The 13775-nt window shown below is 44.9% G+C and overlaps 1 protein-coding gene and 1 long non-coding RNA gene across 4 annotated transcripts in view; both read left to right on the forward strand.

Annotated features, from left to right (window-relative positions):
- Positions 1 to 526: 526 nt before the first annotated feature.
- Positions 527 to 12716, forward strand: LOC125487039. Its single transcript, XR_007265615.1, has 4 exons — positions 527 to 596; positions 2863 to 3134; positions 9112 to 9580; positions 12147 to 12716. It is a non-coding gene; the product is annotated as an uncharacterized LOC125487039 (long non-coding RNA).
- A 547-nt stretch (positions 12717 to 13263) lies between these two features.
- Positions 13264 to 13775, forward strand: part of abcf1 (ATP-binding cassette, sub-family F (GCN20), member 1) — a 68095-nt gene continuing 67583 nt past the window's right edge. For all 3 annotated transcript variants that reach the window (XM_048616928.1, XM_020511877.2, XM_048616929.1), the window contains exon 1: positions 13264 to 13606. In XM_048616928.1, the coding sequence (XP_048472885.1) occupies positions 13279 to 13606 (328 nt within the window). In that variant the 5' untranslated portion in view covers positions 13264 to 13278. The remainder of the gene's footprint in view (positions 13607 to 13775) is intronic.

Raw genomic sequence — 13775 nt, forward strand, 5'->3', positions numbered from 1 at the left:
CAACCCCACCCCAGCCCCAACAACCCCAGCCCCAACAACCCCACCCCAGCCCCAACAACCCCTCTCCTGTTCCACCAGCTCTACCACCACCAAACCCTCGCTCTCGACTATTTAAGGTCCAGGGGCCAGCGAGAAGCCGGTGTCGGCACCAGAAAACAGCAAGTTTGAACTGGAACTCAAGCCTGTGTATCAGCTCGCAGCTTCCTACAGCACCATCCACCCTCTCCTATTCCACCGGCCCCCACCTTCCCTCACGAGCCGCGGTTGAGAGCGCCTACCTCACTCCAATGTCCTTGGATACCCGGAGCCCGCCGCGCCGCGCATGCGCCGCCCCCCTAGCCGCAGACGCTTCCAGAAGCTACGGCGCGGCGCAGCCACCGGACGTGCCTTCCGATTGGCCGCCGTGGGGAAAGCGATACGAGCGCCCATTGGTCGCTGTCGCTGAGCGTATTGTGATGTGTTGCGCAGGGATATGCGGAGGTGACGCCAAGCGCATGCGTCGCCCCACACCGGCATTCTGGGAGTTGTAGTCTCACTTGCTTGAAGGTTGCTGCTGCTGATATGGTGGACGACAACAAAAGGTCTGGAGAGGAGAGGTAAAGGAGCTGAAACTGAAATTGCTGGAGAAACTCAGAAGACTTGGCCTCTCTTGGGGGGGGGGGGGAGAGAGAGAGAATATTGTTCACGTTCCCAGTCTGGTGACCATGTAGATGTTTATAAAATCATGAAAGGCATAGCCAAGGTCTTTTCCCAAGGGTAAGGGAGTCCAAAACCAGAAGGCATAGGTATAAGGTGAGAGGGGAAAGATTTGCAGTGTTTGAGCCTGGGGATTGGTCTCCAACCTCCCTTTTCCTTCTCCTTCTGGCTTTATTTGATCAATAACGTGATGGAGAAAATGATAAATCCCACCCCCCGCCAACATCACTATCACTATCGTTGAACTCAGGACCATCACAAAGCGTGCAGAAAGGAAACCAGAAACTTCAAAACTTACAACGCATGGCAAGAGGGTGCGGGGTGGCCACGCTTTCATTACAACTGGCAAAAGGTCCCTTGAGAGTGAGAGACGGGAGGATCTTTCATGCTCAGAGTCCTAGAGCATGTACAGCATGGAAACAGACCCTTCGGTCTAACACGTCCTTGCTGACCAGATACCCCAAATTAATCAAGTCCCATTTACCAGCAGTTGGCCCATAATCCTCCAAACCTTTCCTAGTCATGTACTCATCCAGATGCTTTTAAAATGTTGTATTTGTACCCATCTCCACCACCTCCTCTGGCAGCTCATTCCATAAATGAACAACTCTCTTTGTGAAAAATTTGCCCCTTTCAGTCCTTTTTATATCTTTCCCTTCCCACCTTAAACCTATGCCCTCTAGTTTTGGTCTCCCCTAGCCTGGGGAAAAGACCTTGGCTATTCATCCTATCCATGTCCTTCATAATTTTATAAACTTTATACGGTCACCCCTCAGCCTCTGATGCTCGAGAGAAAATAGCCCCAGATTGCTCAGCCTGCCCTCAAGCTCCAACTCTACAACCCTGGCAACATCCTTGTAAATCTTTTCTGGACTCTTTCAAGTTACACAACGTCTTTCCTAAAGCAGAGAGACCAGAACTGAACACAGTATTCCAGAAGTGGCCTCACCAGTGTCATGTACAACCACAACACGACCTCCCAACTCCTATGCACAATGCAATGACCAATAAAGGCAAGATCACCAAACGCCTTTTCACCACCCTGTCTACCTGCAACTCCACTCGCTTGTTATAATCTGGAGTATGCAGCCCGAAAGAAAGCAGAATTAGCAGTAACTTTCAAAAGGAAATTGGGTGACTACTTGAAGGGAAGCCCACTGCTGGTCTATGGAACAAGCAGAGTAGTGCATATAATTGGAGAGTTGTGACAAGGCGGCAGTATGAGCACAACAGGACTCTCATGTCCGCTGTCACTTTGTTCAGCTGTTTTTTGAAGTGTCTGGTGCTGAATCTCTGACTTCACTTCAGCATTTCTCTCTCCAGGCCTTTGTCACCAGTTGCGTGGGTGAAAAGACAAATCAAAAGACTTGCATTGACATGGTGCTTTTCATACTTTCTGAACATCCAAATGTGTAATACAGCCAATCAAGAATTTTTGAAGTGCAGTCTCTGATTTGATGCAGGATACAAGGTCGCCAGAGGCAATGGCCTAGTGGTATTTTTGCTGGACTGTAAATCCAGAGACCCAGATAACGTCCCGGGGACCCAAGTTGAATCCTGCCATGGCAGATGGTGGAATTTGAATTCAACAAAAAATATCTGATGACCGTGAATCCATTGTTGATTGTTGGAAAAACCAATTTGGTTCACTAATGTACTTTTGGGAGGGAAACTGTCATCCTTAGCTGGTCTGGCCTACATGTGACTCCAGACCCACAGCAATGTGGTTGACTCTGAACTGCCCTCTGGGCAACTAGGGATGGGCAATAAATGCTGCCTGGTCAGCGATGCCCTCAACCCATGAATGAATCTTTTAAAAATAAAAACAGAAAGCACTGTAAATACTCAGCAGGTCTGGTGGCATCGGTGGAGAGAGAAATACAGTTAAAGTTTTTAAGCTGAATACAAGAGTCCTAATCTGTATTTTCTAAAATATCCCTTTAAATGTCTGCATCGTTATTGACCTACCACTTAACCTAATTTACCAGGTTACTTTAGGTGACCCCACTTTCATGTCCTCACAACTGGCCTTATTTAAGTTTAAACTACCTGTCTCTCCTTTCCCTAAAACTGAACTTAAGATTCAAAAAAATAATAGTTGCTGTTTCTTAGGGGCACCTTCACTATTAGGTTATTATTTAATCCTATTTTGTTACACAATACCAGGTCTAATAAAGCCTGCTTTCTGGTGGGCTCCAGACATGTTGTTCTGAGAATCTATTTTGGTCTGGAGTTGCTGATTCACCCTCACCAGACTGTACAGTATCTGGCAGGAAGATCTCCGAGAGCCTCAGACTACTTAGGGAAATGATTGCCTATGTGCCAAGTAAAACTTTCGAACACGCACCTGGATGTAGCTTGGATGGTGTTGGGACCAGCGCTCGTTGTCATATTGTTCACGCACAACTGGACTCTGCACCACCATATGTTGCTCTCAGGTGGGTTACAGTGTTGAAGAAACATATTGCACACCTCCTTCTGGATTGTGCCTTTGGAAGTAAGGTCGAGAGAGAGAGAGATGTGGAGGTTTTTGTCACGGTTGATCTTGAGTAACTGAGTGAAGCAGAACTCTGTGCTCTGTTTCCTGACAACAGAAACAAATATCCAGTGTGTCCGGAGGATGATCAACTCAGTACAAGACTCTTTGGTGTTCTCAAAACTTGCTTGTCTTCCAATGCCGGGAGTTATCCTTGACTGAGTGTTGCAGACTGGCACATTCCAAGGTCAGCTCTGAGGGACACACTAAAGCTTAGGGCGGCCTTTTGTCCCTGTTATTACAACCTCTGGCATGATCCATGATTAACTCTTTGGTTTGCATTTTCTATCCCTTCCTGTTACAGTCTGTTTATCATTTCCCACATTAGGACCTATTTCTCTCTTACATTGTCTCTACTCTTTAATTGACCACATCTTCACAGATTTGATTCCTTGCTCCTTTAGTTTTTTCCTTTGTTCTATATTTTGATAATTATGCAGCTTGCTAGAACACTAGTCCCAGCAGGATTCAGTGTGGACCACCCCAATGGTAATGCTCCCACTTACCCCAGCACTGGTGCCAGTCCCCATGATCTGGACCCCTTTTCCACACACCAATTTTTGAGCCACAGCTTCGTCCCTCTAACTTAATTCACCCTATGCCAATTTATACATGGATCAGATTATAATCCAGAGATCATTATCTTTGACGTCCTGCTTCTTAATTTTATCCTGACTATGCAGAACTCCTTTCCTGTTCTGCATTTGTCATTGGTACCTACATGATAGCGAGGATTTTACCCCTCCTTCACTGTAGGTTCCTCTTCAGTCCTGAGCAGATGGCTGGAGGTCTGACACCAGGCAGGCAACACAGCCAAGTGGACTCTCATTCTTTGCTGCAGAAAACAGTGTCTGTCCGCCTGGCTATATTATCCAGTAATGCCATTGTATTCCATATTGCTCCTTCCACTTGAGTGGCTACCTGTGTCACATTGCCATGGTAAGTTAGCCCATCCATTCTGCATCCTTCACACTCATCCAAACTAGCAGAAAAAAACCTCAAATAAAACCAGAAAGTGCTGGAGAAGCTCAGCAGGCCTGGCAGTATCTGTGGCGAAGGAAACAGAGTTAACGTTTTTAATGCAACATGACTTCTTCTGAAAACATGCGCTACAGACATGTTTTTTACCCTGCTTCACATTGGAGCCCAGGAAGTCTAAATGCTGTAATTTCATCACGACACCTACCCTGCCATTTTTAATGTTTCTTAATTAAATAATTAATTATACCTGTTTTTCATCATCCTGTTCACATGTGTTATGACATAGCTTCTGGACTAGGTGGAACTTAAACCCAGGTTCAAAGGTAGGAGGGACACTACCACTGGACCAGAAGAACACTTACAGTCATAGAGATGTACAGCATGGAAACAGACCCTTTGGTCTAACTCGTCCATGCTGGCCAGATATCCTGAATTAATCTAGTCCCATTTGCCAGCATTTGGCCCATATCCCTCTAAACCCTTCCTATTCATGTCCCCATCCAGATGCTTTTAAAATGCTGTAATTGCACCAGCCTCCTCTGGCAGCTCATTCCATACACGCACCACCCTCTGTGTGGAAAAAGTTGCCCCTTAGGTCCCTTTTAAATCTTTCCCCTCTCACCTTAAACCTATGCCCTCTAGTTTTGGACTCTCCTACCCTGGGGAACAACCTTGACTCTTCATCCTATCCATGCCCCTCACAATTTTATAAACTTCTCTAAGGCTACTCCTCAGCCTCCGACACCCGAGAGAAAACAGCCCCAGCCTATTCAGCCTCTCGCTTTAGCTCAAACCCTTCAACCCTGGCAACATCCTTGTACTTCTTCTCTGAACCCTTTCAAGTTTAACAACATCCTTCCTATAGTAAGGAGACCAGAATTGAACGCAGTATTCCAAAAGTGGCCTAACCAATATCCCGTACAGCCACAACATGACCCTCCCAACTCCTACACTCAATGCACTGGCCAGTAAAGGCAAGCGTACCAAATGCCTCCTTCACTTTCAAGGAACTATGAACCTGCACTCCAACGTTTCTTCATTCTGCAACACTCCCCAGGACCTTACCATTTACTGTATAAGTCCTGCCCTGATTTGCCTTTCCAAAATGCAGCACCTCACATTTATCTAAATTAAACTCTATCTGCCACTCCTCAGCCCATAGGCCCACTGATCAAGGTCCTGTTGTACTCTGAGGTTCCATTCTGCGCTGTCCACTACACCACCAATTTTGGTGTCATTTGCAAATTTAGAAACCACATCTCCTATATTCACATCCAAACAATTTATATAAATGATAAAAAGAGGTGGATCTAGCACCGATCACTGCAGCACACCACGAGTCACAGGCCTCCTGTTCAAAAAGCAATCCTCTACCACCACCCTCTGTTTCCTACCTTTTAGCTAATTTTGTATCCAAACAGCTAGTTCTCCTGAATTCCATGTGATCTAACCTTGCTTACCAGTCTACCATGCAAAACCTTGTCAAACACCTTACTGAAGTCCATGGAGATCACATCCAATGCTTTGCCTTCATCAATCCTCTTTGTTACTTCTTCAAAAAACTCAATCGAGTTAGTGAGGAGGAAGATAACAAGGTGTAGAGCTAGATGAACACAGCAGGCCAAGCAGCATCAGAGGAGCAAGAAAGCTGACGTTTCAGGCCTAGACCCTTCTTCAGAAAAAATGTTAGTGAGACACATTTTCCCCTGCACAAAGCCATGTTGACTGTCCTGAATCAGACCTCGCTTTTCCAAATACATGTAAATCCTATCCCTCATAATCTCGTCCAACAACTTGCCCACCACTGATGTCAGCCTCACCGGTCTATAGTTCCCTGGCTTTTCCTTCTCCCCTTTCTTAAATAATGGCACTATGTTAGCCCATCTCTAGTATTCTGGCACCTCACCCTTGGCTATAACTGATACAAATATCTTAGCAAAGGGCCCAGGAATCACTTCCCCAGCTTCCCACAAACATCTAGGGTACACCTGATCTGGTCCCGGGGATTTATCCATTTTTATGCATTTTAAGACATCCAACACCTCCTCTTCTGTAATATGGACACTTTTCATGATGTCACTATTTATTTTCCCAAGTTCTCTAGCTTCCATATCCTCCCTCACAGTAAACACTGATGCAAAATACTCATTTAGTATCTCCCCCATCTACTGCAGTTCTACACACAGGTAGTCTTGCTGATCTTTAAGGGGCCTTATTCTCTCCCTAGGTATGCCTTTGTCCCTAATGTATTTGTAGAGACCCTTTGGATTCAACTTAACTGTGTTTGCCAAAGATATCTCATGTCCTCTTTTTGCCCTCCTGATTTTCCTCTTAAGTATACCCCTACTGACTTTACACTCTACTAGGGATTCACTTGATCTCTGCTATCTACACCTGACATATGCTTCCCTCTTTTTCTTGACCAGAACCTCAATTTCCCCAACTTTCCCCAAAATACTTGTTTAATATCTACCCCATCTCCTGCGGTTCCACACATAGTCAGGCTTGCTGATCTCTAAGTGCCCTATTCTAATTACTCCTTTGTCGTTAATTTATTTTTAAAAACCCTTTGGATTCTCCTTCGCCCTATTTGCCAAAGCTATCTCATGTCTCCTTTTTGGCCTCCTGTTTTCCCTCTTAAGTATAATCCTACTGCCTTTATGACTGAAACGGCAGCATTCCTGCTCCTCTGATGCTGCCTGGCCTGCTGTGTTCCTCTAGCCTCAGACTGATCCCTTTTCTCACTTTCTCTCTGGATCCCCATTTCCCCCTCTGGTTTAAATCCTCCCAGTTGGCTTTAGCAAATTTTATCCCCCGAGCACAGTCCCCTTTCAATTCAGGTGCAACTCTTTCTTATACAGGTACCTTCTATCCCAGAAGAGATTCCAATAATCCGAAAATGTGAATCCTGCTCCCCTGCACCAGCTCCTCAGCCATGCATTCATTTGCTCTATCCTCCTATTCCTATTCTCACTAGCACGTGCCACCAGGAGTAATCCAAATATTACTACCCTCAAGGACCTACTTTTTAACCTCCTGCCTAATTTCCTATATTCTCTCCTCAGAAGCTCATCCTCTTCTGTTCCTTAGTTGTTGGTTCCAATGTGTTCAATGACCTCCTGCTGTTTCTTCTTCCCTTTGAGAATATTCTGCACTCTCTACGAGACATCCTTGACCTTGGCACCTGGGAGGCAACACACCATTCTGATTTCTTGTTGCCAGCTGCAGAAACATCTGTCTGCGCCTCTGATTAGAGAGTCCCCTATCACAATCGATTGCTTGGAACCTTGCATAACCCTTGTTACAGTACAGCCAGTCTCAGAAACTTGGCTGTCAGTGCTACATTTCCCTGAGAGTCCAACCCCCCTCTATGTTTTCCAAAATGACATACTTGTTTGAGATGAGGACAGACACAGGAGACTCCTGCACTGCCTGTCTACCTCTCCTATCTTTCCTGGGGATAATACATCGACCTTTCTATACCTACGGTTTTTCTACCTTGCTCAAACTGCCATCCATCACACCCTGGCTCCTGTAAATTCCTCATTGCCTCTAAGTGCTCAAACCTATCCCTGCGATCCAATAGGATTTAAAACCAAGCAAACATCCTGCAGACATAATAATTAGCAATATGGAAATTGTCCTTAATGTCCCACATCCTACAGGAAGAGCACATCACTCTACTAAAAGCCATCTTTACACCTCAATAATCTACAGACCCAGAAAATAGCACAGTCTTCCTGCTCTAAAAATGCTGCTGGGGGTGGGGGGGTCACTTGCTACCTATGTTTTATATTTTAAAAAGCAGTTTAATCTAGAGAGTTAAACTGGGAGGTGAATCCAGATGTTCTGGCCTAGAGGTAGAAAGATTAGCACTGGGCTACAAGACCCTGCTGACATCAGAAGTTGAATTCAAACCCGTGCCTCCAGATGGAGACCAGAACACACAGCTTTCAGTGGAAGGACTTTACTTCTTAAGTCTGGCACTTTAATATCTTGGCTATTCTGACACCAATAATTAATTAATTATATGATTAATTAAATTATGAACTATATTAATGTCTTTTCTCACGTCCACCTACTGTACTAACTTAAATCTAGGAAATCCAATAAACTTTACCATTTATGACTAAGATGAATATTGAAAGCACTACTGATGGAATCTCTAAAATAGTGATAAGCTAATAAGTTAAAAAAAATTTTTCTCAGTTTACACACAGTCCCTAACAGCAGTTACTCACCAATCATTCAACCCACAACTTTCGTGCGATTTCACTTTCCTTTTCAAAACCTGTGTATTTATAGCACATCCCGCTCTACGTATCTCCCACATGTCTACCCTTGTCCATCCCTCTCCCAGACAATCACTGTCAAGTTTTCCTACGTTGTCAGTGTTCATTGTTTCTCAAGGTGCCTGTCTCAGGGTCCTCCTCTTGCCCACTCCACCAGTCAATTGGCACAAGTGTGGAGCTTTCTCACTACAAACCATGCAAGAAAGTATTGGCAAATGTAGTGCCCAGTTCCCCATGGCTACTGTCCTCCTGATGCTTTAGAAGCACTTGATTAACAAATTGGACTGAGTCGGACACAATGGGCAGACCCCAGGATAGCTCCTTACCTCCTTGGATAAGAAGATTGTTTTGCTTGTGAAATTCAGCTTGTCTGGTTAACCGTACTGTTCGTGGTACCGTAAATTCCTCTTTAGCTTACCAATCACTGACAGCATTCCATCTTTACCCCCACTGCAATATCGTCTCATGTGAGTTCTTTGTTTGTGTTACTATATTGGCAATTATCCACAAAGCATTCTAAATCATTTTTAACAGAATCGATGTTTTCCCCTTGGTCTTGGCTACACCGTGTAAACTTACAATGGATTTTGTTTTAAACTGAAATAGGAGTTCAAAGCCAACACAGTATGGAGCTGGAGGAAGACAGCAGGACAGGCAGCATCAGAGGAGCAGGAAAGTTGACGTTTTGAGTTGGGACCCTTCTTCAGAAAAAGCTGTAGTTTCCATTTCGTGCGTTACATATTTTCCCTGGTATGCCTTGTCTCTGCGTTTTTCAGAGGATGGTAAAGGCACTACTTTTACCATCATTGGACATTTTCTGTATGGGCTTTGGTGACTAAAATGCTCTTATTTCCTGAGCACTTTTTTAGCTTTTGTGTGGGCTTTCCCTCACTATGGTCCGTTATGTGGGTTTCTTTCTTTTCAAATTTTTTTTTAATGGGACATAGATACGGCCATCATTTATTTCTTATCATTAATTTGCAGTTGAGCTGAGTAGCTTGCTGGGCCATTTCAGAAGGCATTTAAGAGTCAACCACTCTGCTCCGTGTCTCGAGTCCCACGTAGGCCAGTGCAGGTAAGGACGGCACGTTTTGTTCCATGAGGGACATTAGTGATCAAAATGGGTTTTACAACAATCAATGATAGTCACATGGTCACCATCACCAAGTCTAGCCTTCAGTTCTGGATTTTAATCAAATTTGAGCCTACTTCCTTGAGCATTAGACTGGCATCTGAATTGCTATTCCAGTGAAATTACCACCATGTCACTATCTCATGTAGTTATGTATCTCTGTAAACTTTCCGATGGACAGGAACTTATTAATTGCAGTTAAGGGTTGATTTTCCTTTCATGTTGCTTGTCTTTTTCTCTCTTGTGGGCCTTCTCCCAGGCCTTTTCACTTTTTAGACAGTCTTTCCTATTCTGTGGCTCACCGTTCAGTTGGACCTTGAAGTATTAAATCCCCAACAACTGCTGAACTTTACTTCAGCTGCCTCCCCATCTCTTTTCTCGAATCACTGTACTGGCCTCATGGTATTGTCGCTGGGCTTCAGTTGAGGCTTTTCCTGCCACTTACCTCCAGTCCCTTGGGTCTAAATCACCACAGCTTCCATGTAGAAGGTGAGTTGTACACTCAGATAACATGTTTTACTAAGTGTAATTGTTAATGAGACAAGGTGAAAGAGGACATACTTCTGAAGTCTTACACACTCAGGTTATAGTTCTAAATGATCTAGAGCGCTATAATACAGCTCCTTTCACACATGCTCAGCAGCTATTCTTCAAGTAAAGGTATGATTAACTCTCTACACTCCCCTAATTGGCTTTTGTATTTGCAAGTTAACGTTCCATGATTCATATACAAGGCAATCCTGAATACCAGCACTTCTTATTCTCTCACAATATAAAAACTATTCTGCTTTTCCATTTCTCCTTTCAAAGTGGATAATTTCACACTTTCCTGTATTACAGTATATTCCAGTGGTAAATAAAACACTCAGTAGCTCAGGAAGCCTCTTTGTGGAGAGGGAGACAGAGAGTTAAAATTTTAAATGATGCCCAAGCTGCTGAGCATTTCTAACATTTCCAGTTTCATTTTCAGATTTCCAGGGGTTAGACTCTGAAAAATGTGATGCATAGAGTCAAAGAGCTGTACAGCATTGAAACTAACCCTTTGGTCTAACTCGTCCATGACGACAGCTATCCTAAATTAATCTGGTTGCATTTGCCAGCATTTGTCCCATATCCCTCTAAACCCTTTTTATTCATGTACCCATCCAGATGCCTTTTAAATGTTGTAATTGTACCAGCCTCCACTACTTCCTCTGGTAGCTCATTCCATAACACATCACCGTCTATGTGAAAAAATTGCCCCTTAGGTCCCATTTTAGGGATTTGAAGCGGTATAGCTTAAATTGCATCAACTTGATATCCTTTCTTTTCACAGTTCTTGTTAAAATTAAGTGTGTTACAACAAATAGTGATTTTACTCTTATTGAAGAAATGTGGTTTGAATTGCTTTTGTGTAAGTAGCAGTCTATCAGATAAATTGGTCACAAACAAAAGCAAGTTGCTGGAAAAGCTCAGGCAGTCTGACATGCTTCTGTGGAGAGAAATCAGAGTTAATGTTTTGGGTCAAGTGACTCTTCCTCAGATGATAAACTCGTCATTTTGGTGCTCTGATTGGGATTTAATAGCTTGTGATGACTTGTGGAACAGTGAGGCACATATTTCCCAGTATATTCATGACATGCATTAGTCATTATGACAGGACAAGCAGAAAGCAGTTAAGAAATCATACAATGTTCAAAGCTTCATTAATAGGGATATAGAGAATGGGATCAGGTAGGTTATGGAGTCCATATTTAGGACCCTGGTTAGACCTCAGCTGGAGTGCTGTGTACAGTTTTGGACACAATGCTGAATGAAGGATGTGAATGCATTGGACATTGAACACAGTCCCCAAAAAAACATAGCCTCACTCTTGCCTTGATTCATCTTGGCTCCTGAGGCCAGTTCGAACTGGTTGCAGATGCTCATGCGCAGTGACAGCAGATCTGAGCAGAAAACAATGACGTCATCCGTCACAGGGAGGTTTTTGACCTGCAGGACTTCATTGCCTTGAATAGTCAAGCTCACATCCTTCCTGATGGCCTCTGCAAAAGGCTCTATACAACACACAAAAAGGCAGGAAAGAGTGGGCAGCCCTGCTTGACTCTAGATCTGATCGGAAAGCTTTCTGATTACCATGATTGAGACTGCACTAATGCTGGTGTAAAGCAACAGGATCCAGTTGCAGATTCCTTCCCCAAAGCCCATTTTGGAGAGCACGTTCAATATGTAGGTAAGCGATATCCTGTCAAAGGCCCTTTTCTGGTCCAGGCTGATGAGGCAGGCTTCCACGGCCACCGCCCCGCCTCTCCCACAAACCCACCATCCTGCAGATAGGCAATCGTATCCCTGAGAAGCAGGAGGCTCTCAGAGATTGTCTTGCCTGGTACAGCACAAGTTTGGTCATGGTGAATCACCGATTCCAGAGCAGATCTGACCCAGTTGGCAATGACATTGGACAGGATTTTGTAGTCTGCATTCAGCAGTGAAATTGGTTGCCAATTTCTAATTTTCTCCCTCTTCCATTCAGCTTGTAGATGAAAGTGATGATACCCTTCCTCATAGATTCGCACATGCTAACTGCCAGAAGCAAAAATGTCAAACACTCCAGTAGATCCTGGCAAATCAAGTCCCACTTCCGGGAGTTTTATTCTTTTCTAAGGATTCGAAGGTGTTGGTCAGCTCATCCAGAGCTAATGCCTCGTCCAACTTCTCCCACGTGCTGTCGTCTAAGCTCTACAGTCTGTTCCCTGGGACGCACACCACGACAAACATCAAAAGGTCCTGGATGACCAGCAAGCCGGTGAAAGACACTCTTTGGTCTGCCCAGAACTTGTCGATCTTCCAGAGCAAAGAGTTGATCTTGACCAAGTGTGGCAGACTGGCACATTCCAAGGTCCAGGACTATGTGCTGACAGAAGCACTACAGCTTGGGGCAGCTCTTGCCAGGGCAGGGTGGGGAAAGACCACCGTCTGAGGTCTTTCAGCTGAAGTTAAATGGGGGTCCATTCAGTTATTGGGATCTCCCAATGCCTCAAATATATCTAAATATAGTCTTGTACAAATAAAAAATGCCTTGGTTTGTTTGCTGGATGGAGTCAAACTCCAATGTTTGTTTGTTTCTTCATATGGTACCACACACAACCGAACTTCTTTAGTGACTATGTATGTGTATAAAGATATTTTTATGAATACAAAAAGTTCAGAGGTATAGGAAAAGGCAGGAAATTGAAACAAAGTCAAAATGCTTTGGGAACCGGTGCTGACAAAATGGGCTGAACGGCCTCCTCCTAAACAGGAACAACTCTTTGATTCTCTCTCAGGCGCCTCAGGATTGGTTCTGAAGATTGTTGCGCTCTATTTGTCATAAGGAAAAGTATATTTTCATATATTTAGACAGATGCATGTGTGTGAGTTCATACGTAGCGTATTTTCGCATACGCTCACCACTTGTAAAGTGTGGAACGTTGCATAGGGAAGAGATCTTGGCCGGATAGTTAATCCATACCCACCCCCGGTCCAAGAAGAAACGAAGAGCTGCAGGAAATGCGCAGCCGCAGTTCGAGACTCGCCTGCGGTTGCGCACCCTTCCTCTACGAGACCTGCGGCGACGTTTCGCCAGTGCGCAACCGCAATTTGGAGCCTCGCCCACTGGGTGTGCCATGGCTAAGCCCATTCCGTTCCGGCGCATTAATGCGCTTGCGCGGTTTCTTCTATTTTTTTTCCTCCCCTCCCCCGCCACCACGACCTTTCCCCACGTGAAGGGAGCTCGGCGACAGCATCCGGGTTCTTGTCGGATCAGCGGCTGGGAGAACCGGGATCGCGGGCGCCTGGCAGAAACCGCTGGAACTTTCCAGACCGAGAGCGAGGAGATGCCCCGAGCCCGAGGCAAAGCCGGCGGTGGGCGGCAGGTGCAGGAGGACGAGGAGGAGCAGTGGGTGGACGGAGAGGAACTGGCGACGCCCCCACCGTCAGCATCGAGCCAGGACGGTGAGAGGGCAGCCCGGAGGCGGGGATGTGCAGGCCTTGGGAGGGACCTTCATGGGGAGAAATAAACCCTTTCTAGTTAAATAGATCCGGAATATAAACCACTGACACCGCTTTATCCACAGCTGTTACCCCATTAATACTGAGAATATAAACCCCAGAGACTGATCCT

Source organism: Rhincodon typus, chromosome 35, assembly GCF_021869965.1.
Source record: "Rhincodon typus isolate 14 chromosome 35, sRhiTyp1.1, whole genome shotgun sequence".
NCBI lineage: Eukaryota > Metazoa > Chordata > Chondrichthyes > Orectolobiformes > Rhincodontidae > Rhincodon > Rhincodon typus.